The sequence below is a fragment of the Emydura macquarii genome, unplaced genomic scaffold, assembly GCF_026122565.2.
Source record: "Emydura macquarii macquarii isolate MOO-44397 ecotype Brisbane River unplaced genomic scaffold, CSIRO-AGI_Emac_v2 contig_3517, whole genome shotgun sequence".
Taxonomy (NCBI): domain Eukaryota; kingdom Metazoa; phylum Chordata; order Testudines; family Chelidae; genus Emydura; species Emydura macquarii.
Genome location: NW_027133654.1, coordinates 11,721,744 through 11,747,492, shown reverse-complemented (window position 1 = coordinate 11,747,492; position 25,749 = coordinate 11,721,744). Strand labels below are relative to the sequence as shown.

Sequence of the window (25,749 nt, the reverse complement as noted above, 5' to 3'; positions counted from 1 at the left end):
AGTCACTTTGGGAATTTAGGCACACAATTACTCTGACATTAGAAGGAACTGCACACCTAATTCCCTGCACAACTTTGAAAATCTCTGCCTCTATGTGTATTTGTTCTTGTTCTACACACTTTGTGCAGCTAAATGTCCTTAGGACCACCCAAGGAATAGAGCTAAGATGTATTTAGTAGATAAACTAGACAGACTTTACTACTTACTTGAGAATGAGAGCCATTGTCTCCTTTCTGTCTTTCCCCTGGAATGGTAACGACCCTGTCAGCATTTCAAACTGAAGAAAAAAAGAAAAAAAAAGAGTAAATCAAATAAGCACATACAGTATTTATGTAAGATTCCATCTGACGGCACCATATTGTAATACTTGCCATTATCTAGTTTTCTTTTCATTTCAAACACAAATGAATGTTTCATAAAAGTGTACTGTTTATGCCATAAGTGTCTAAAAAACTGTAGCTATACATAAAGATATTTTATTATGGCAAGTAAATATCTACTGTATAGGACATCAGAGACCAACACTACATTTCAATTCAAAGGGCTGCCTATGGAACTGTTCATATCAGTAGCTTGGAGAATAATGCACTAGTAGAGATGCATGAAAGTCTGGCACTCACAGGTTTGCATGAACTTTTTTCCAACTATGTTGGTTCATCTGGGTTCATTCCCTCATGAGTTTTGCTTTGAGTTTCAGGTTTAAATGAACCCAGAAACTCAAAGCAAAAAGCCAGCAGTGGTCATCAATTTTTGCCTGGCTTCCATCTGAAAGCATCAATCATCTACCCTTGCTCTGAAATGCAGTGATTCTTTCAGTAAACCTGACTAGAATTTCACATTGGTGATGAAAACCTAAACCATGGGAGCTTGCCTGGTTTGAGCTGAATTCTGAGTTTCTCACAGCACTGGTCAATGCACTGTGTGCATGCACAAGTAGTAGCTGATTCCCCAAGATAAGCAATGACGGGTGTTGTGTACTGAAAAATAGGGACCAAGGACATAATTCAGCTCAGCCATAGATGAGGACAACTTCCACTGAGATCAATAGGCATTCTGTTTGTGTATGTCAGGGCTGAGTTAAGTCTTGGGTGTTTTAACTGTAAACAAATACATACTGTTTAATATTCACAGTTATAATTAAGCACATAAGCACATATGGGCTTAGATGGGCCCATATGGGCCAGATTCTGCCACCCTTTTGTTGAGTTGTACCTGACCAAACAAATAGCTCCACTGATTTCAGTGGGACTACTTGTGCAGTAAGGCACTATTTCATGTTAGTAAGGATGGCTGAATCTGACCCTTAGCTGGACTCCTCCTTTTTCAATTTAAATAGATCAATAATTCTCCTAGATACTTAATAAGAATACTTAGCACACACAGTGACTTTTCAAACCTAGCTCTCTCAAAGCACTTTATAAACATGGGCAAGCCTCATTATCCCAACCTGTCAGCTGGGGAAACCGAGTCACAGAAAGGCAGAATGATTTTCCCCAGTCACAAAAAAAGTCACTGTCAGAACTAGTAGCAAGCTCTCCTACCTCTCAGTCCACAGGCCTAAGTGCTAGATAGCCCTGTTTGCCTTTAACTGACAATATTTTAAATTACCTTGTTCTAGTTAGTAAATATTAAGAAAATCAGGACAGTGATAATATCTGCTCTGCTTTGATTAACACAAACGGTGATTAAATACTAAATTTAGTTCAGAGTTTTACTGTTATATCCATTTCAGCCATTTAAAAGACAGAAAAAGGAAAACTAATAAAAGCCCTAAGAAACGGCTGTCCTGTGTTTTAAAGGATAATGGCTTTATAAAATCTGTACAAAACTCACAATAATTAAACAACCCACTATTTTTTTCTCCCTGAAATTTAGAAAAATAATTGCTAAACCCTATTGACTTCCATGCACCAACACCATTGCGCAAAGTTGCACCAGTAGAAGGGAAGGCAAAATTTGAACCTCTAAATCAAATTTCAGGATGTCAAGCAGGAATGTTTCTTGCTAGACACAATACATTTTTCCTTTAGGAGATATGTGCACATGGCCGGTAAGAAAACGTCCTATGATAAAGAGAGATGAAACAGAAATATTCAGACAAAGTAAAACTCCAATGAGATCAGGGCATTTCTTAAAATTGAAACTCATTCCAAAGCACCATGGTATTGGTTCACATCCTGTGATATTTTAACATCTGATCTTCAAACCTGAAGTTACAATTTTTATCAAATAAATATTCTGACTTTTATACATATTTCATTAAATAAATGCTAACTGGCTTTGTCTTCTCTCATCTTCACCCAATTTTAAACTCTTAACAGTGGTTGGGGCTATTCAGACATTATTGCTGGAAATTAAAGTTGTTTATGTCTAATAGATATTTAAATCAAGTCACATTTAAAAGTGACCATTTAGCAACCACACTGTAACATTATGCATATTAAATCTTCAGTTCAGATGTGGTTTTCCCAGCACTAAGTTATCCAATGTAAACTGAAAAAAAGGCTAATTTCACCTCTGAAACCCACAACACAATGAATTTGGCAGTGTCTGCACAGCAATAATTCATGAAGCCATAGCCTGCAAAACCAGGTTGCCAAGTTACAGGGGGCTAATGTCATTTAAAATACCCAGAAAAATGTGCCATTTTATTCTGAAACAGTTTCTCTTCCTTAGTAGCAGTGCTAGCAGCTTGAAGGGGAGAGGTGTGACAGACTAATACATCTCCATAAAATAAATAAATACATAAATAAACAAACGGTGTGTTTTACCTCTTTATCCCCCCTAGCATTCTTCTCATGGACTCCCTAACCAGTCAGCTGTATTTTCCAGTTTTCACTATCATTCACCATTCTTCTGGCCAGTAAGATGCAATGGTCACTATGAAAAACTTACCAACAGTTGCGACACTACAGAATTGGACATACAAAAACTACTGCATTTCCTGTTTTAGGCAGAGGGGAAGTTTGTGTCTGACAGGGAGAACTTTTATGCCCATGTCATGCCAGAACTTATGAAGGCCTAGGCACAATCAGAACCTTGACAGGAGGCTATTTGAGTAATAAGGGCTCCAAAAATTCCTTCTTTAGTAGTCATTGTCACCAGGAAGAGTACCTGATGACCTAACCACTTGGACTACAAAGTAAACACAACCATTAAATAGTTATAATAGTTTTGTGGGGAGGAGAAAGAAGGAGAGAGAGGGTTAAGCTTAACCTAAGTCACCAACAAGTTCCCTGAAGCTACTGAAAACAAGTACTTGAAAGGACACAGAGGACTTTCAAATATTTGTGGACAACTATAAGCCAGACTCAGAAAACAAAGGACCAGAAAGTGAAGAAGGGTGATTGGCTTGGAGGGTCAGAGAGAAGTAGCTGTTTCTTAAAATAAGATTTTTAGAAAAATTTACAAGACTATGTGACTTAGGAGCCCTAAGTCCAATTGAAAGTGCCCAAGTCATTTCTAAAAATGAGACTTAAGTACCCTTCCATTAAATGGTAAAAGAAGTAATATTCATTATACTGAATCTTCCTCATATTTCTAGAAGCATGTGTGTTTAAGTATCTTAACATGTTATGTTTTTCATACTTTCTTTTCTTGTGAGCTTCTTGCCCTTAAAAACCCAATTTAAGAAAATTAAAAGTGGCTGAAATTTGTTCATTTTGCTACAAGGCATAGTCTGACACATTCGAGGCAGGAGACAGTAATATGAGCGACAGCCTGGACAGTGGTTATGTAGGAAAAAAAAGACTGCAATTTCCATTCACAAGGGATCTCATAGAAAGATCTGCATTAACAGTGTGGGCAGAGAGGGGAAATCAAATTGAAGGTAAGAGGTTCAGGCATGGTGCCCTTTAAAAAAAAAAGAAGACATTTATTGACTGGCATTAGGGAGTTGTGCCAGTAACTCCCTTGAGCACCACACAGAACATTTACCGCAATGTCTCAATCACTAGTACTTTGTTACTGCATTTCTCCAATTACATGGTTCTAATATAAAGATTAAATCAAATTCCAAAGACATGCACTTAACATCAATATTTAAAAGTCAGTGCAGAGCAGCTCCAGGAGATTGTATGCATAAATGCCTTTTCCTTCAGTGAACTGAATCAAGACAGCATCTGGAAGAAAGCATTTATGTTTCTGTAACTGCAATGCCATTGTGTTTAACATAATATTTAAGAAAGTTAAAAAATCATAGTTAACAGAAAAATATCCTTGCAAATTGAAATAGCTTATGTCTTCATCAGCTAAAGCCACTGCACAGCATCCCCCATGTCCTGTTTATTATCAAAGCATTAAGAAATCTGTTCAATACCAAACATGAGATTTGACAAAAGAAGTTAGCACTCACAGCTGACACTCCTGCACATAGATACACTGCTCTCTGATGGTCACAGCAGATTGACTGGGTGTCAGACCTAGAAGTAAACAAACTGCAGAATTTGGGTCATGTGAGTTGACACCAAACCCATCACAGAACCCTGCAGTTCTGCTCAGAGATTCAGGCTGCACCCCTCCAAATATACAAGCCATCTCATAGCTTGTTCCTTGGATACCATCTGCTCACCCCCATGGTCATCTAGAGGGCCTAGTGGCTATGTCCCTGACTACTTCCCTCCCCTCTCAACTGCTCCATCATGAACCCCCATATTCAGAGGAATTGTGTGGCCAATCCATCCTTCGCTTTGAAGGACTACTGCTTTTCCCTAATCCTGACCTCTCACTCCATACTAATGAGCAGTGGGAGAGGAAAAACGCTCCCTGTCCCAATTCAGCTGGCCATACACTGGGGCTCAGAGGTTTCCTAGCAACAGCATGCTATGGATTATGAGGTTTCGTTTCTCTAATAAGTAGTTGCTAGGGAATCCCTGAGGGCTTCCTAGCTACCATGCTTGAAATTATAGGATGCCTCATTATACAGCTACCTACTGCAAAAAAAGAAATGTTTCCCCTCTCCTACTTCACCTCATCATATTTTTTCAATTGGGAGAGGCTGTAACATTTACCTGGTGATCCCAGCAAGATAAGAGAAGCAGCCACGTAGTGTCCTCTGAAGACCAGGGGATGTGGGAAACTAGACTCACTGAGGGTGTGAGGGGGACAATGTTATCTTCCATGAGATCCAATGACCTAACAAAATGAAATTGAGAGCTGGGAGTGGGGGGGGTGGGGGGTGTGTGTGTGTGTGTGTGTGTGTGTGTGTGTGTGTGGGTGTGTGTGTGTGTGTGTGTGTGTGTGTGTGTGTGTGTGTGTGTGTGTGTGTGTGTGTGTGTGTGTGTGTGTGTGTGTGTGTGTGTGTGTCAGATAAGCCTATTCAGAGGATGGGAAAAAGATAGGTTGCACAAACTACTTCACTCCAGGTCTGCTGAAATATTGTGAGCCTTGGATGATGTTCATGGTCGTGCTAGGATCCTGCACATTCCAGTCAGGACTCTTGGGCTTCATTCTCACTTTCATCTCTTCCAGTCACTTGATAGGTAGCCTCGGGCAAAGTCGCTTCATTGCTCAGTGTCTCAGATTTCCCATTTGTAAACCAGATTTATTATTTTGTTATAGTTATTTATTCATTGTATTATCGCAGCACCTAAGAGCACTAGTAATGGACCAGGGCCCCATCGTGCTAGGCACTGTACAACCACCACACAAAAAGATGGCCCCTATCCCAAAGATCTTACAGTTGAAGTATATGAGAGACAACCAATGGATACAGACAGACGGGAGTACAAGAAAACAATAAGACAATACTAGTCAGCAAGACAGGCAGTGGTCCCAGCACACCAGGACCCAGGGAATGGTATTTTAATTAGTTTGTGTTCTGTTTCACACCCAAATTTCTTGTAGTAATAAATAAAATGATTTGTATATTTTGTACCAGTTTTTTATAATGCAATTAAAATAAAGCAAAGTTAAAATTAAAAAAAGATTTTTTAAAGGCAAAGCAAGCCTATAATGTAAAAATTACATGCTGGTGGGCTCTACCATAGGTGAGCTTGTGCCCCCTAATTTGTACTTTAAATTTAGCATTAATAATAGTTCAAGTAACTACCGTAGTCTTAAAGATGTGTTGCTGGGTAAGAAACTTTTAAAAAAATGCACAGAAAGACAGGGATATAATACAAATAAAACAAACGCTAATATAAAAAAGAAAAACAAAAGCAGTGGAATGTAGGCTGGGCTTGACGTAAGTAATTGGACATGGGTGAGGCCTCATTTCTTGAGAGACAGGATTAAGGTGGTAAATGGATCAGCAATCTGGAAACAGAATATCTGTACTAACTAAGATAAGGGAGAACACCCTTGGAAACATTTACAATGGACAAGATAGCAATGGATAAGATAAGCCTGGAAGGTAAGATAAGGTAAAGAGTAAGTCGTGCATGAACAGTGCGTGCTATTTAGGGATTGATTCCTACAAAGTAACCAAGCCGATCTCCAAATGTAAAGTAAAGGCAATGTAATGTGTAAATGTATATAAAGAAAGAGGATTGCTGTGTAATTTTGGGTGTGTGGTACACCATGTGCCCACCCCCTATGCCTGAGTCTGATCAACTCAACATAGCTTTGCTGTATGCCAAATAAAAGAACCTGAGTAACAAGACTGAAGTCGAACTGAGTTCTTAGGGAGTGAGTGGAAGAGGTCTTGGGAGAACCCCAACCACTGTCAAGCTTTTTGTAGGCATCATGGTAAAGGAGAGTTTTAAGGAGGAATTTGAAAGATGATAGTGAGGTAGCTCTGTGGAAGATTATGGGGAGGCCCTCCCAGGCATGAGGGACAGCATGGGAGAAAACACAAAGGTGCTTGTTTGAAAATGTAACTAGTGGGCAATGGGCTGATCAGACACATGAGTTGGTCTTCTGATACTGAATGGGAGATGATAGGTAGGATGGGAATAGGCTGTGAAGGGCCTTGAAAGTGAAGACAAGTAGTGTATGTTTGGTATGATAAAGAAGAGGAAACCAGTGGAGGGTTGCAAAGAGAATGATGACACAGTCAAAGTGATGAGCTAGGAAAATGATATTTGCAGTAGCATTTTGAATGGATATGAATGGGACAAAATTGCATTTCTCAAGGCCAGAGAACAGAACGTTGCAGTAATCAAGACATGAGAAGATGAGAGTTTCAGCTGTGTGGATGGATAAGAAAGGCTGTACCTTAGAGATATTATGCAAAAAAAATCTTCAAGATTTGGGGAATGTCTTTACTGTCGTGGCAGCAGGGATCTGCGTACATCCACTCAGTCAATTGGACAGCGCTCTCCAGTCGATTTCATTAATCCACCTCCCCAAAAGGAGCAAGGCTGCATTGATGAGAGGGCGTCTCTGTCGACGCAGTGCCGTGAAGACGCTGCGCTACGTGAACATAAGTACGTCGACAGGAGATACACAAGCTATGTTATGTAGCTTGCGTATCTCCTGTCAACAGTCGCTGCCAGTGTAGACCAAGCCTTAAGAGACCACTGTGTTGAGGGGCCTCCTAATAGACTTGCACATGCTATCTCAATGACAACCCAATTCACCAGGGATCCAGATCTACGGTATGGTTACCAAACCTCTTATGGGGTAGCAGAAAATGGACTAGGCTTATCTACAACTTTTTAACCATTTAAGTTAATTAACTCATCATACCAATTCTCTTGGTGAAAAGTTTTATAACACCAGTAGAACAGGAGTGAGTTGGAATCTGAAATCTCAGGTCATACGGGTGAGTAGCAGGCATGAAGACAGAAAACAAAATGAGTCTAGTCATGATAAGCCATACTTTTACATGCTTTACATCCCTCTGCACAAATTTGTAAGCAGGGCCATGCCAGGCACCATCATTTATTAAAACAGTATCAAGTACAGCATCAGTAAAGCAGGATACGGGGGTCAAGATTAAAGTTGGATTTATGGTCTCATTTGGTAGGACCATTCCCATGGACATGTATTAAACTACCTTAAGCTAAGTCTGACAGATGGACTGGCAAACTTTGGTATTTATCTGATCATAAACATAGCAGGATAACTAGCATTTTTTATTTATAAAGGTCTATCATCGAAGATTCAGATTGGCTACTATCAGTACTAAATGCGGCAAATCCTGGTTTCACTGAAGTCAATGGCAAAATCCTCATTGATTTCAGGGAGACCAGGATTTAGTCCTTGTCAGCTAAGATCATTTTGATGATAATAATCGTAATGCTGGAAAACTAGGTGCCAGCTCTTGCCAAGGCTGTAGGTGTCAGCTGAGCATTGACAAATTCATAGCTCATAGCTCAAATTCAGACCAGCTCACTTCTATGTTAATATTGGTCAAGATGGTTGTTAAACATGTAATAATGTGTTTAGTCTCTAAGATTAATACTTCCAGCAATTTACAAGCATTTTATACTTATAATGTCTGCATTCCGCTATAAATTAATATATAATTTGGGTTCATAATTGTAAAAATGCCTGCTCTGAACTTGTTAATCTCGGCAGGAAAAATGATTTCCCTGCCCATCCAGAAGAACTATCAAGACTAAATGGACAATTGTGGAACATCGCAACACAATGGCTGGTTTAGTGGCCCTCTTACACTCATGAAGATGCTTACCTGCAAGAAAGCACATCCCATCAGCTTGAATTTGGAAAGAGGGAAATAAAGATAGCTGACATGAAGATTTTTCATCTCTTTGCTGTTTGAAATCTTACAAGGGCTGGAAACAAAAAATCCTCAAAAGATCCTGAGAGTCAACCTGGGTTAGCTCTAAAAAGACATTGAGTGCTGGCAGATTACTACCCCCCTGTCACCTTTTGGAACCATAGACTGAACTCATTTGTGTATATATGTTGCCTGATTTAACCTGTAAAAAACACTCTCATTTCTTTTTCCTCATTAATAAATCCTTAATTACTTTACTATAGAATTGGCTACCAGTGTTGTTTATGGTGTGAGATCTAGGGTACAAATTGATCTGGAGTAAATGATGGGTCTCTTGGGACAGGGAGTAACCTGACTATTTTGTGATTTTTGGTATAAGTGACCACTTATCACTAAGTCCAGCTTGCCTGGGTAGTAAGATAGACTGGAGTGCCCAGTGACTCCATGGTAAGATTGTTACAGTGATCCAGGATTCACATTTGTTACTGGGTTGGTGAAATCTAATTATAGAACATCCCACCAGTTTGTGGTATCCGCCCTGCTTTTGGCAATCTACCCTGAGGTTGGCACTCTTGGTCGTGAGACACTCCGGACAGCATGACAACAATAATAATATTTTACGCTGGACTTCATCTTCAAAGTGCTTGACAATGTAGATGAAACCCTATGAGATGGGTAACTAAATATTATTTAGCTTGATTCTCTACTGTGCTTAAGAGAGGAGGCTGATGTGGAGCTGGTCATAACATCTCAGTTCTCAGCCATCTGGTCCTGGTGTAAGTTAAAGCAAGTGGGCAGCTTTAACTTCAGCCATGGGCATAAAGTCCCTCAAGTCTTCTTTTCTCCTACCCCCTGGCTACCTCATCAAGCCCCTTGCCTCCTCTTATGTGACAATCTTTTGATGCTCTAAATTGTCTTTGTGCCATGTAAAGCAGCCTGGAGAGTCTGTCCCTGTTACCTACATTTTACACCTGTGAAATCTGAAGAAGAGACCTTCCTTCTTACCTGTCCAAGAATCCAGATGGAGTCAGTGTCAGAACCAAGATTAGAACTCATGAATTACTAGCCTCCAGCCTGAACTCAGAACACAAATCTTCCATTGGTATTGATCCAAAAGCAACATTTGTTTCCCTCTTACCAGGATTTTGAGGGTCTCAGAGACATGGTGGTACTGCTAACGCTCACTGATAGAATTTCATTAGTTCATAACAAAAAGCTTTGCACCTTCAGTCCTGCTGTCCCAACACTTTTAACAGGCTGTTTTCCTCAACAAACTACATGGTCTCTGCTTCTTTATATCCCTCCTTTTCCAGCATTCCTTCCTACCATTTTTCACTGTCACCAATCCCATCACTCTCCCTTACTTGCCCTGTTGTCCCAGGGCTTATTTGCTTTTATAATTTAGAGTCAGTTCCTAGGAGGCGCTGAGTACCCTGTCCTCTTATTGTAGTCAGTGGCACTGGTTGCTGGCAGTGCTCAGCCTCTCAGAAGATTAAGCCTTCAGATAGTAAGATCTGCTTTGCTCTAGAAAAGCCCACATCCATTTACAGTACTATTTAAAGTGGGAACAACACACTAGAGTTTGAACAGCTTGTTTAGATAGAATTACAATGTTCCCTTGGCAACCTCTGAGCCATCTATTTTTGGGCCAAGTCTATGATCTCTTTCGAACCAGTCCATTTTGATCCTTGACTCTACATTTTCTGTGCTTGGATCCTGCACTGTGGCTCAAGTGAACAAGCCCTTAAAATGGATCATAGTTCTTTGCCTCTTTATGCTGTTTCTGTATATTGTGAATTGACGCCAATGGTATGAAAGGAGACAAGGGAGTATCACTATTTGGTGGCTGTTCTCATTGCTTGGGTAAATACCATTTTATCATCATCATTTGAATCAGTCATTTAGAACTTACTGCAGGGAACATATTTCATACCCTATTGATCAAGATTTTGGATATGAATATTGCACTTACATGCATTTTCCATCAAGATACATATATGCCTCCAACTAGTATATTTTTCATGTGAATTTGACAACATATTGTAAATTGCTTTGAGGAAAATTCTAACCAATATTTGGATATCACTTAATTCTTTCTGATCTTTAGATTATCTTAAGAACAGCTTCTCCTCCAGAGTGTGTTAGTTACAGTTCAAGGAAAATATTTCAGAAGGGAACACAATTAGAGGAAAACACTAGCAGCAGATATATATACACACACACACTTTTTGCATATAGAAATCCCTTTTTACTGCTTCAATTAGTTATTAAAAGGAAAAAAGATTAAAGTAATTAAAGCTGTTTTCTCTGAGATGTCTTAGGCAGCACTCAAAGGCTTACAGTTAAGATGATTTTACTACCTCTATCTCATCTCTTTCTGCATTCCATTATCTTTTCCAATATGTTAAGTCACAGAGGAGGGGAGTGGGAGAGAAAGAAATGGAGAATAAAGATTAAGAATACTGAGCACTATAAAGATGATGCAGAGACAAAACTATTAAAAGGAAGAAAGAGTGACATCATATGTGGCAAATACACCAAAAATTCTCCTTTTGTGGAAGCAGACTATGAAAAGTATGCTCCGTGAATAAGCATGTAATAAAGACATTGGAAGGTTTGAGTACTAGTCAGACAGAAGCCTTCATTTCACTGATCTAGACATTATCATCGATGACCTGCTTTTCAGAGCTGCTGAGCACTCACAACTTACACTCAAGTCAATAGAGAGATGAGAGTTCAGCACCTCTGCAATTCAGGACATAAATAATCAGAGTTAATTTTGGATTAATTGATTAATTAATTGATTAATTAATTTGGATTAACCAGTTAGTCCAGCGGTGCAGGTAACAAACAAATTTTAAACTGATTTTTCATTGTCTCCCATTCCCTCTTTCTTTGGTGAAACCCTGTCTACTTAGATTGTAAACTCTTTGGGAAAGGGACACAGTCTTCATATCTGTTTGTAAAGTGGTTAATAAACTATTGATGCAATAGTAATAAAAAAATCGAAACAAGGTGCAAGAGATGGCAGTACACTGATGTGGTGACACAGACAGTTCTGTGTAACTGATTCACATGCAGTGGAGCTCTCTGATAGGTTAAAATAAAAATTCTTCACCACCACAGAACAACTTCACTATGAACTGAGTCTTACTCCCTGAGAAGGGGTCATTCTGGGGGATAGATCCACCCTGCTGTAGTGACACAGATAGCTGTGGGCAAAGGGTGTCTTCTGGAGGATTATAGCTTCACACCCAACGTGAAACAGTGTTAGCCAGTGATATTTCCTTATCCCTCGACACAAGGGGTAGTGTCAGCTTCCTTTCTGCTCCTATCTGATCCCACCCCCAAGAAGAGCAGAGGAGGAGGAGGTAGCAATGTGCCGGAACACCTTTCTGCTGGCACAGCTCCGCTGTAGAAGAGCAGAGACCTACTCATAAGAAAGTGAAACTTCACTGTGAACAGCAAAATGTCCATAGAGAGGCACCAACACAATCTGGGGTTTTTCACACCACTTCATTATATCCAAATTGACTTTAAACAGATTCCATTGTTTTGTTGGCGGGAAAAACCGAACTAGAAAAGGAAGTAAAAAGTGATCCAGGAATGTTCATTTAGCCCTATGCAACTGGTCTGAGATTTTTTTTTATGGCAAAGTGAATGAATATAGAAAGGAATAAGAACATGATCTTAAATTACACAAATCACAGCAGTTCAAATAAGTTGGATTCATCTGCAGATGTCTTTAGAGGTAGCAATGTCGTTGACTGATACAGCTTCTATGTAGTTGATCCTATTTAAATTGGTTCAAAATCTGTTTGCATAAAGACCATAACTCTTAAAAGTTAAGAGAGAAAATGATCCTCACACAATTGATCCAGAGCAATGAATTTTTAATATGGTTGGCACTGAAGTTGGGGTGAACCAGTGCTCCTCCTCTGTGCCAATTTATACCAGGCAATGGTGTTGTATACCATAGTAGGTGGCACAGACATGCCTTAATAAATAACTGGGCTCTTTGAAAGGGTATGACTATGTTGAAAGATACCTGATACTCTAGAAGTTGCTGGAGTATATTTATAATGGCTTCTTCTCTGTGAGGTGCAATTATTTTAAAATTCTGCTCCACATACTTTGCCCTCAACTGTCTTCAGCAAAAGCAAAGATCCAGAGATGGTCATAGTCAAGCAAGTGACAGGAAAGTGAAAGAGAGGAAGAAAAAATGAACATATACAGCCAATGACAACTGTTTTAAAATTGTGTTTTCCTTTTTAGCAGGCAGAAAATGAAAGGTCAATATCAATGACCACTACCAAAAATCATACAGAAAATCCTCTGTGTCAAATGGTGCTAAATATGGGCCAGGAAATACGGTTCCTTGCACAATGATGAGTTTTACTGATGTCAGGAAGACAACTGAAGGGGAAGCACAGCTGCTCATGAACTGCTGAGGTGAAATGAAACATCCAAGATGCCCTCTAAAAATGAGTTCTTTTTATATAAAAAAAAGAACACAGATGTTTGAAAAGGTTTCAGGAGGAGGATAAGGGCAAAGACAATGGCATACTCTCAGGGAACGTGGCAGGATGGAAAAAAAAGTGTCCCCCTGTTTTGCCCACTCTCCAGTCCTCACCAGAGCCATGGTCATGGAAAACATCTTTGACACTACCACAGGTTCTAAGGAAGGTGCAGAAAATAGAATTTAATCCTCACTGTTATATTCCTTTCCTACCCCCCACCTAGCTTAAATAGGGGTTGATGCAACCAAATTAATACTGTAAAGAGTAAATAATAATAGCTAAAATACGACTCCTAGTTATGTCCACTTCCGGGTTTCTTGGTGCATTTGGTCTATTCCATACCTGTCTTGCTTGTTATTATTTATACTTCTGTAGCACCTAAGAATTCTACACATGGATCAGGACCCCCTTGCGCTAGGTGTTGTATAAACACAGAACAAAAAGACTGTCCCTGCCCCAAAGAGTTTACAGTTGCAAGCTGCAATTCTTCAAGGGAGGAACTATGGAATTTGTCTCCTACTAAGCAGATTACATTGTCTATGATTAACAAATAATAAATAATGTGTGCAGTTAAATGTGGGTGAGTATTGACCAGGGGAATTTTGGTTTTTTAAAGGTGAATTTATCAAAATCTGATCATATGGGGAGCATAATCTCAGACCCTTATGAAGAAACATCCTAAGAAAATACCTAAATCATTAGCAGTTGAACACAAGAGCATGTGAATCTGAATCTCTTCTCAGACTTTCCCAAAGATCTTTCACTTTATATTAAATGCTGCAGAAGTGCAGTCCCCCCTGGGTCTCTAAGAGGTCAGGAAATCCTATTGACAGATCTCATGTGGGAAATAGCTTCAACTCAGGAACCAAGCTAGTAAATAACAAAACAGTGATCTTGTTTATTCCTGAGGTGATTGTATGTTTCTAAACTTGTTCTGCCTATCTCTTTGGAATAAGGTTATCATGACTCATGGCAATCAATTATAACAGCCAGCTTATGAGAGAATTGAAATGAGGGAGTGAGAAATTAGTGGCCAAATGTCATCTCATGTAATGTCAGAAGCAATTAATTTCCTACTGCTGACGCCATGCAAACGATCAAAGCAATCACCACCCATTTATGTCCTCCTTACAACCAGTCCATTAACTTCTGAAAGTGAGTCTTCTTAGCCTGTAATATCAAAACAGTTGCCAAAAGAGTGAAAAAATAAACATCATCCACCCTTACCATTAGCACCCCAAAGGACCACCAGTCTGCACTCTGCGTGTGTCCTCGCCGGTTGACCACCTCCGGGGCCATGTATTCTATTGTCCCACAGAATGAATAGGCTCTCTTGTCATGGTCAATCGCCTCCTTGCTCAGACCAAAATCTAGACATATATTTTAAATAAATGGAACTTTTGTCAGATCTTGGTTTATGATTATAAACATTATCTCGCATTTAAAACAGCATTTTTCAATCAAATGAAACCTAGCAGCTCAGGACAGAGGTGAAGAATACTGCATCCAACTGAGAGCCGAATTTTTACAGAAGTGCACATTCACGTAATGTGCAGTTTCTATGCACGTAAGCACCAAAACATGCACAGAAGTTGGAGGTTGCACGTGCACATGGCTAGATGCGAGCAAAATTCCCTGCTTGCCTGTGGGGATTTGTGGCCTGAAGTTGAGTACCTGCATTTTTCCACATACTTCTGAAGATGGCAGAGGTGATTTGGACAAAAAGAATGTAGTTACACAAGCTGGAATTTGCACAGGACATTGGCATGAACAACCTAATTCTTGCAAAAAGTACCACAGCTTTTCTAATCACCACCAGTGGACAAGCATGCAGTGATGACCACACAGCATCTCCAAGGTGACACATGGATGTCCAGGTGAGGCATATTTTGGTTGCAATCTAACCTGGAGCTAGAAGCCAGATTGGAAGGGTGTGTGGTTGTAAGGACTCATGGGCTAGAGAAGTCCAGAGCTGGAAGACACACTCGGGAGCTCAAATTTTAGCTGAAAAATGGTACCTCCTGCACGCACAGGGCCCTTACGCTGCCCAAGGCCAATGGCTCAGAAATGACCAGAGGAATTAATGCCATCTATTGAATCCTCAGTCCCACTTCCTGCAGCCCCTACATTTTCTCAAGCAACCTCTTGCCTGCTACCAATCCAAGCTCACAGTTCGAGGTAAAATGAGGCGTGGAACCCAATAGAGTGAACTGGCAGACTTGTAGAGATCACGTTTCAGTGATCAAATGTTGTTCTTTATTCACCTGTAATCTTAATGTGACCCTCTTCATCTAGGAGGATGCTGGAACGGAAAAGAAAAAAAAATAGAAGAATTAGAAGATGTAAAGTACATTTAACAACAAAGAATAAAAAATGGTGAGAGAGAGGAAATATATACAAATTAAATACATGTGTAGCTCCCTCCTTCTTAGAGACTCCAGAGAAGGGAAAGATCCACAAGAGCCCAAAGGTCTCCCTACCCTAGTGCCTGACACATGAACAGCCTGGGGAGGCTGGACAATCAGCCTGACTGACATGCCAAAGCAGCCGATTACATGACTTGGGTGTTTGGTTGGGGCTGCCCAGACACGTGAACTGAGCCCAGAGAGACCCAGTGTTTGAAGGAATGAAGTTGACTGCAGGGTGTCTGCTTTCAGCAACTAGAGTCACAGCGCTTTCATTGCTCTTGAAGGAAAGGAGAGAAAGGTGCACAGAGAACCCAAGGCTCTTTGGTTGCAAGGTGATCGACAGAGCCTTGAAAAGGGAGGAATAAGTGGATTCGTCGACTCCTGAAGACCAGAGTCTCCCCAGGAGAGGGCTACACACACTTTTACGGCGTATCATCATTATTAAGAGTACAAAAAAAACTCCAAACAAACAAGCAATGCAGGTTAGATTTAAGGCAGTCACTCTGTCCGCGACTCTCTGGGATGGCTCAATGCTGCAGCAATCTCAGAAGAGAAGGTAGTTTTTTCATATAGGTTTTAAGCATCACATAGGCCTGTGAATCAATAGGCACAATGTGATAGGTTAATAAATGAATGGGATCAGGTCACTTAGATCTGCATGCAGACGTTTGAACCACCTGCATGACACCACGTTGCCTTGGATCTGTTGGAGTAACCTTATAGATCTAGGGCTCAGAGAATGGAGAAGTATGAGGGGGTGGCCAATGATGAGATGTTAGTTGAAGGGAGTGTGTTGTCCCCACCCTACCTCCTGCACCCCATGGAAAATCTGCTGAAAAAGTAACAGTGAAATTTAACTCCAGAGGCCACGATCTGGTCATGCCGTGAGTAATTATGCTGAATTTCCATACTTATGTCAGCTTAAATTAGACCCTAAACATTGTCTCAACATAATATTGTTTATTTTGACAGCTTTTGTTTTTAATAGTAGAAGTAGACACATTTTTATTTTCTGAAAGTTAAGTTTAACTCAACACCCATAACAGGGTTGAAAGGTGATGGCAGATTGACCTCACTGGTGACAGAACATAGTATAACCATGGTAGCAAGACTGTGGATATCTACAAATCCAACTATCTAGGATCTATCTAGAAGTCCCAGACTCAGTAAATGCTACTCTCTTGACAGAGCATGCTGCACAAGGGATTTATTTAGGTTGTTCACGTTAGAAATTATTTTTATTGTATGAAAACAGCAATAAGGAGTATTTAATCTAATGGCTGATTCATGTGTTGATGAAGACCAACCTCTTATATCCTGACCACTGGTGGTCCATAAAGAGATTCTACTGCACTTTTCATAAAAGAAGAGATGTTAACCGCAGTCTCTTGGTCAAATTCCAACATGGGTAATTGCATTTCACCCACCTAAATTTCCTTACCACAGCAATTGGATAAGACATCATTCTTTACTTCCTGCCATAAACTATTCTGTAGTGTTTATGTGCACTGTTGAACATATATTTTCAACACTGAAGGCAACTCTCTTTCAGTGATGTGAAGTGATTCTTGCTTATATATGATCATGAAATATTTCACTATTCAAAAATATTTGTGTGGAAAAAATAGAGATTCTCCTAATTTGTAGTGTGAATTCGATCACAGGGAGACATTTTCATTTTCCCCACTATGCAATTTTTTTTTTAGTAACAAATGTAAAATTAAAAAATATATATATATATATTTAAAAAAGCCTCGGGTTACAACCTCATGTTTTCATACATTTGCTCCAGGCTAACATTTACTGTTTTCACAAAAGCATTCTGACATGAAACAAAGGCAATCAGCAAAAATCACCTTTAGTTTTTGTGGAAACAAGAAAGAGGCAGAATTGTGACTCAATAATTTTTAGGGATATTAAGTTGTAGCTCTAATGTGGTCAGTGTCCCTTTAATCAACAATCAGATGAATTATGTTACTGTTTTCAAACTGTAAAATGAGGAGTCAACCACATTGTCTCTTTTTATACTCTCAAACATTCAGATCATCACAATACATATATTTAAAAGAAAACACAATAGAAGCAAAACTGATACATTAGCATATAGTCCCAGAAAATGTTGTCTTTGCACTGAAACAAAATTAAACAGAGATGATCATCTGTCATGCATTTGTAGGCTGGGAACAGATGGTTACTGAGTATAATTCAACAACAAAGGCTGACAGCTGAGTCACTATTATTGTTCAATAATTAAAGCTTTTCTTTTCCATCCCCCTCCCACCTTCCTGAGGAAGTGTGGTTTTTAAGCACTAGCTATGTAACAGGCATGTTTAAATATGCACTAGTTCCCTCAACAAGAGGATTACATTTAGGAAGATATTAGAATTGTACGCTCCCCTCACCTTTGTAGTGTGAAGGGGAGTGTTACAAGCTGCGTGTAACCTTGTTATAGGTTGGGGGTATCCCCCCATTGGTTGACAGGCACGCACTCACTGTCAGTTACCATGACAGCAAACATAATCCCCACCTAAGACAAAAGGTGTGTGTGAATCTGCCCAGGAGTGGGTTTGCTGAGATTTGTTTTGGACAGGTGTTTCTGCGTGTATGAGAGAACACACAGCTACTGAGGCCACAGACAAGACCAGAGAGACAGAGGCAGAGGAAAAAAGGTAAGAAAAAGGCAAGCTGGAGCCTGTGAGCATAGTGTGACCCTGGAAAAAGCTAGAGAGATCTTTTGGCTCTGTTGTTAGCTAAAGAGGCTTGAGGGGCTGGTAAACTAAGGAACTGCTCCTTTTTGTTTTTGATTCCTTCTGCATTCAGAGACACAGGACTTTGCACATTCCTTGTAAATAAACAAGTCTGCATCAAACAAATACCTGGCTACTGTCAATTTCTACTCCCAACTGAAACGCACACAAAGTCCTGAACTTTGACAAGCCAGTCAGGTAAAAAGGGGCAACAGGAACAAACGTGCTGATTATGGGCCTGGAAGTGTAGAGGGGGGAGTAAAGCCCACAATGATGATGATTCTTCACCCCTTAATCCATGGGAAGCCTTCTGTGATAACAATGTAAGATTGGGGCTCTGCAGGAATTCCAGGGGGATTGCCACCTAGACAGAGCAGAACTGCAATGTATCCATTGAATTCTCCCCTTAATTAGGGAGAATTATCTGTACTATAAACAGTTTATTTCCCACTGGACATGTATGCTGCTTTTTGCAGCATTAACATCTGAACCATGAATTCTACATCCCCACCCTTCTTGAGTAGTTCACAGCAATGGACTGGAGCTAATGGTAATCAGGCTAGCTGTAATGCCAAGGTTGAAAGGGGCCTAAAAACATGCCATTGGCTTTCTGACAAGAGGACCCTCATTCTCATGGATTTATTAATAAAAATGAATGAACAAACAAGTCAAAGACTGCTTCTTGTTGACACTATATACTGTATGTAGAAAGGAAGAGAGAGAGAAAGAACATTGTAGTCTTTTAAGTAACGGGAGACACTATGGCAAGAGTCTAGACTCTAAAAAGATGAGATTAGAAAGAATTTTTATTTGCAATGCAGGAGAGGAGATTCCCTGCATTAGGCTCCACATATTTGATAGACTATGTTTCTGTCCCTTTTGCATAACCACGAATACCTACACTGAGGGGATAAGTCATATACAATGTTCCGGTTTCATTTCCTTTGTACTTAGCAAGCTGCAAAGTCCACTGAATGCTACATTTTTGTCTTTGGGAATCTTACACTTTTGTCACTTACACTTACAGTTTACACTTGCCCAAGGACAAAATGGGGAGGGGATGGATGGATGCACGCAGAGTAATTCTTCCCCTTACAACGTATAAAATATACAGAACTCCATATTTATGAACCAAAAATTACATTGGAGGGGAAAAAAGGAAGATGAGCAATGAATTGGAGGAAAAAAACGCTCATTACTACAATGAATCAATTTAAAATTAGTGAAGCAGCCACTGTATCTGCCACAGATGATCCTGACAGAAACGACTGGCACTTAGTAAACTTCTCCAGTAACTGTGGAAACAAACCTCTTCTTCAATCATTCCTCCTGTCGTCTCTCTTTATGTTTTATTCTTTTTACAGTTCCTTTTTACTTTACACTATCATTATTTGAAAGCTCTATTGTGACAATCACAATTATTTCAGACACTACACATGAGATCAGCAAACTTGAACTAAGCTACTTTTGTTTTCAGGGGGGAAAAAAAGGAAATTAGACATTGTTAATGTGATTCAAGCATGGGAAAAAAAAAAAAAAAAACTTTCTTCCAATTCAGTGGTTTAAAATGATAATTATAAGAAGAGGAAGAACAGATAAGTAAGTTATACTAGGTCATAATTCCACTGAGGACTCCAATGGTATCACCAAAGCTCTAAGATGGAATTTCTTTATATTTCTTTATGCATAATTATTGGTTCAATGTAAGGTTAGAAAGTGTCTGTGTAAAACTCTCTCTCTTCACATTCTATTTTTCCAAATTAATAAATAATAATAATAATAGTAATAATAATAATTTGCACTTCTCTAATCAGTTCAATTTTAAGATCTTAAAACACAAACAATGAATTTAATCTTTGACAGCCTGAACCAATGCCTATTGCCTTTGATTGGATCATGGTCTGAGGCAGGTAAGTACATTAATCTCCATTTTACAGGTGGGGAAGCAAAGACAGCAACATAGAGTGATATGCCCAAGGATGTTTGTGGTAGAATTGGCATTACAACTGACATATGAAGTCCAAGTCTGAATCTTAAACAAAAAATCCTCCCCATTGGATATTGACATTACTGTACGTGTCAAATCAATATTAAAATGATTCTGTCTGTGACACTTAGCAATTTCTGTAACTATTTTGTAGTTCTGATTCATGTCTTCTAGGATTCACTTTGAGTTTTATGTTCCAACAAGCCCAAACGCAGAGTGAAGCTCAGCCAAAACTACCAAATTTGGTCTGGTCTGGAGCCAAAATAACATGGAACTATTTGAGTTTTTCGTGATTTTGGTCAAATTTATTTCATACTTCGATTTGGGGCCTTTCAGCAAACTTTGCCAGACGTTCTGGTTGGTAAGAAAATCTGAAACACCTTTTGAATTTCGTCTGATTGCAGGTTTTGATTTGCAGATTGAAAGGTTTTTGCAATTGCAGAGATTAAAATATCCTCAACAAACAGGAGACACAAATTTAGGATGTTATGAAATTCTGTTGTATTTACACTGTGGTACAATATTTGCATCATGTCCCACAACCTCAGCACTGCAGATTCTTGGTTCAAATTCATTCATTATGTATCTCTAGTGCAGTCAGTGAAGACAATGAAGAGTTAGTTACAACAGAATCACGTCAAATCTGAATTTGCTCCCTTGAGTCACAAACAGAGGAAAAATTATCTATGACTTCTTGGTAAGAGATAAGCTACTCTCCCAAATCCTTCAGACTACTTTAACCACACCATTAATGCTAACATAAATTTTTATGTAGGAGTTTCATGAACTGTACATGCTTTTTTGGCATTTAATTGCTACATTTAAGGGCCTGATTCCACCATTCTTATATCAAATTGCACTTTACTACACAAATAATCCCACTGGTGTCAACAGGACTGAGCAAGTATCTTACTACGTGGGTAGTCTCACTGAAAACAATGAGATCACTCATGCAGAAAAGTATTAATTAATGTAAAAGTCAGAATTAGCTGGTAAGCAACTTGAAGGAAGGAACATTTTTGGCAAATAAAAGTTGGCCCAGAAAGACTAATTTTTGGTTATTTGGATTAGATCAGTGGTTCCCAAGCGTTTTCCCTGCATGACTCCATTTTCAGATGTATTGTTTCCAACTACCTCAGACAGCATGGAAGTTGCAGTTTAAAAATGGTGTCCTCTCTGTAGTGTGACCTCGCACACATGTACATGCAAGTTCACACCACAAGGAGGATGCCATTTTGCTTTAGAAAACAGTGTCCTCAGGACTGCATAATCTCACCCACATACGGTGCGTGTGAGGTCATGCTGCATGGAGGGCACCATTTTGTAGAGCAAAATACAATGGCGTACCGAACCGGCCAGGCCCTCCTCAGAGGAGCCACCCCCTGTTGACATCCCCAGCGGCTGTGCTGCATTGACCTGGCTCCCTGACCCCGTCCTCCTGGCCCCTCCGCCCCCATGCTGGATGCAACGAGGGAGCCACAAGGACCTTGGCCTGCAGGGGCTAGGAAGTTCCCTCCCTGGCCCCTTGTCACTGTTGGGCAGCCTGGGGACATCTACCCATCACTCCTGCCGCCCGCCGCCCCCATGGGGTGGGGGGAAGGGGGGAGTGGGGAAGAGCAGAGCAGTAAACGGGCCCGCAGACCTCCCCCCCCCCATGGGGCACTGCCACTGCTGCTGATGGAGGGGGGAGGTGCAAATACAAGTATTGGCCCCCGGGCGCTGGACACCCACGGTATGCCACTGGCAAAATAACATCCTCCATGTGACGTGACCTCGTGATATGGTGTGTGTCAAGTCGCGCTGTGTGGAGGAGGCCATTTTGTAAAATGGTGTCCTCTGCATGCTCGGGATTGCTGTCTGCTGATGAAGTGACTCCACTTGGGGTCATAACCCACAGTTTGGGAACTGCTGGATTAAATCGTCTAGCAATCAGCAGCACAACACTTCCTGGTGTGGAGCGGTTGCACTAAAAACTTGTCAATTGTCCTAGGTAGTTAATAACACTAACTCAGGATTTGCGATTTTCACTAGATATTTTTATGAGGCATATAGAGAAGCAAAGAGAACACTGCTAATACTAAGGTAATGTTATCTGGTAACCTAAGGCAAAACAAAGTTTTAAGGAATGACCACCCTAACAGTTTCTAAAAGTTGTGTCCAGTAGTTTTTCATTGATAGCAAGAATGGAAAGTTAAAAAAAAATATTCCAGACTTTTACAGCTGAAACTAATATTTACTAGTAAATCATCACCTTAATTTTGGCATGACTTTTAGCAGTCAATATCAGTTTTAACTGAACTTGGGAACCTCAGCTACAGTATATCAAAATGATATATATGTATATAAAACAGTACATGGGGCAGGTGGAAATTCAGTCTCAGCTGAGCTTTTATGAAGTGATGTAAATAATCCAGCCAATGTTGCACTCAGCACTCTATTTCAGCACTTTGGCTAGGGGATCTACAGACAGATACGATGCTGTTGGTTCTGTATTACAGTTCTGCTTGATTATTTCTGAAATATTAGACACATTCAGCATTCTCACATGGGGTTTGAACCAAATTAATGTAAAAAAAGGCTGCTTGAAAATAACATTTGGAAAGAAAAATATTTCCTAATGTAGCTTTTACATAAAATCTCCTAACAATTAACTGTTCTTTTCTAACTTGTCTCTTTTTCTTTAATGCTTTGGATCAGATCAGCCAATATGGCTTTGTAAAGTTCTGATGAAATCACAAGCTTTCATGCCATCCTCTCCTAAACCTAGGCTACACACAGTTATTGTACTGGTATAATTATTTTGGTTAGGAGTGTGATTTTTTTTACCGATATATCAGTACAGCCCCTAGTGTGAACACAGTTATACTGGTATAAAAATACCTAATAGGCTAGTTTATTCCCCTTCCCATAAGGGAATAGCTAGATCAGTATAAAGCACCTTTATATCTGTATAACTGTGTCCACATATGTGCGATTGTACCACTTTAAGTATATTGGTATAGTTAAAGCAGTACCAACATCTGTGTGTAGACAAGCCCTTAGCTACACCAATGTAATCAGAAGGATTTCCTTGTATAGCTTTTGTTTACTATGTGTTCTGAGTCATTTATTAAAGACTGAATTGGTAGCACTTCCTAGTAAGGTTGTTGACACTTCCTATTTTAAGACCCTGTTTTCAGTTAATTATAATCTTTGCCAAACTTCAAGTGTTTGGGCTAAATTTTTCAATGCTGGGTATCTGCCTCAGGCTGAATGTTTTGGGGGTCTTTTTTTTGGGTGGGGAGGAGGGGGCAAAATTTCATCTAAAACAGTTCAGCCATTTTCAAGAATGAGGCTAGGAAGAAATACGTTGTTTTGCTCATGTTAAAAAATGCAGGCAACCATTTGTGTGTAAAAATCTCTAGCATCCCCATGCTTTGGAGCAGGTACTTGAAATTTAGCAGGGGTGACCTTTAGTCAGGGATGTGCATTTTGGCATCCCCATGAAAATCTGCCCTAGTTTGGCCAAGTTATGTGCCTTTGAAAAAATTGCAGCTTGAACATGTTCAGAGTTTTAGCAGCTAAATTCCCAGAGATTCCATTTGCACTGAGCATGCTCTGAGGCTGAGCAGGACCTTTCCTAAAATTGCAGCTCTGGGCTGCTGTGGGTTGTGCAGGGTCTGGGCACCTGAACTGAGAGCAGGAAGCCGGGCACTCTTGTGCTCTCAGTGACCCCCTGGCTTGGCCCAGGCACCAAGGAGGAGGAAGTTGTTTGATTCAAATGCAAAGGGGACATGATGGGATATGAGCCAGATCTGTGGGTGCGGGTGGGAGGTGTAGTTTGTGACAAGGATCCTGGATGGTAGGGGCAGAAACTGGGCTGGAGGAGTGGGGGGAGACTGGGACTGGGAGCCGGGGAATGAAACTGGGACTAGCTGGGCAAGTTAAGAAACAGTTAAGAACCAGTTAAGAAACACTGGTCTAAAGCAGTTAAGAAACACCAGTTAAGAAACACTGGTCTAAAGCAACAGGCAGTGGAGAATGGCTCAATCCCCAACAAAAGAAACAAAAATATCATCAAGTAGAGGACTCTAGCACATGATTCTCAATAAGAGCAATCGGAATCAAAGATCACAAACACTGTTTTATTTATTTATTAGCTTTTCTATGCTCATGAATGCAATATGAGATTGCCTAGCAAACATGAATGAATTAAGCACCAAAACAAAGTCAAATCAAAGGAGTTGCTGGTAGACAGAGAGACAAAAATGCATGGCATTTGTTGTTATTGATGAAAGATGTTCTCTTATATTTGATATTTAGCAATAAAGTGATACACTTATTTCTTTAGAGTTTACTTCAGAGGGTGACTTTCTGTATTTGATAAATTTCTGTTTCTTATTTTCACTTAACCAAAAATGACTAGAAGTTTTTAGTCCTTTGTGAAATGGTCTTTTGACCAAATGACTGATAGTTTCAGCCACGTCATTATCTACTCATTTGTCAAAATGACTGCAATATCTACATGAAACTGAATTTGAAGGTTATGTAATTTGTATAGTATTTGTGGATATACTGCCTTCCTGCCCTCAACTCCTCACCTCTTACAAAATCCAGCTTCCAATATTCTTTGGCCTCTTCTTTCCTTCAGAAGTATGAAATTGATCACATACCATTCTAAAGAAATAATTGTGCTTATTTAAATTGCATAGCATGAAGGGAAAGAATATTGCTATGCTGTTATAGTTTGCAAGCATAATTGATAGTCAGATTGGCTGTGTTACTGCATTAGACTGTAATCTCCTTTAAACAAATCTGAATATTTCATTACAAAGGTTTAGAACTTTTAAAAGTTGAAGCACATTTTTATTAAAATTGGCATGGAACAATGTATGCTAAACACACATCAGCTGGAACAGAACAACATAATAATATCAACTGACCTTCAGTCATCTCACTATGGGAGTCATTTGGTTTATTTCAGTAGTAAATGCAAATATTTTTTAAAAGGAAACAGTGTTTTAGAAACATTACACTTACTCTTGTCAAAATTTAGCTAACATCATCGACGAGTTTGTAAAACAGAAGAATTAAGGCCAATTTATCTTGGTTCACTGTTACAAATAGAAGTAGACTTTTTTAAATTGAGAAAAGAACTTTAGGGTCAAAATCTTATCTGCATTAAAATGGTACAAATCCATAGCAATGCCATTCAAGTAAATGGCATTACTCTAGATTTATCTCATTTTAAATGAGATCAGAATCTGGCCCTCATTCCATACGTTGTTCTGAACTGAGATAATTTATCAAGTTAAAAGCAATACGGCACCCACTTGGTATGATTATATAATGCTGGACTGTAGCAGATGTTGTGTCACCTCATGTTGAAATGGTAAGGTAGGAAGGCCAGTCTAATAGATAGGGTACTGGGCTGAGACTCAAGAGACCAGAGTTCAGTTCCTGGCTCAGCCACAGTACTCCT

At 39.7% G+C, this 25,749-nt stretch overlaps 1 protein-coding gene across 2 annotated transcripts in view; it reads right to left on the bottom strand.

The window, feature by feature from the left end:
- LOC137145253 (ribosomal protein S6 kinase alpha-2) overlaps positions 1-25,749 on the bottom strand; it is a 366,242-nt gene that overhangs the window by 79,129 nt on the left and 261,364 nt on the right. For both annotated transcript variants that reach the window (XM_067535976.1, XM_067535978.1), the window contains exons 7-9: positions 15,411-15,448; positions 14,374-14,516; positions 207-277 (exon numbers count right to left, since the gene is read on the bottom strand). In XM_067535976.1, the coding sequence (XP_067392077.1) occupies positions 207-277; positions 14,374-14,516; positions 15,411-15,448 (252 nt within the window). The remainder of the gene's footprint in view (positions 1-206; positions 278-14,373; positions 14,517-15,410; positions 15,449-25,749) is intronic.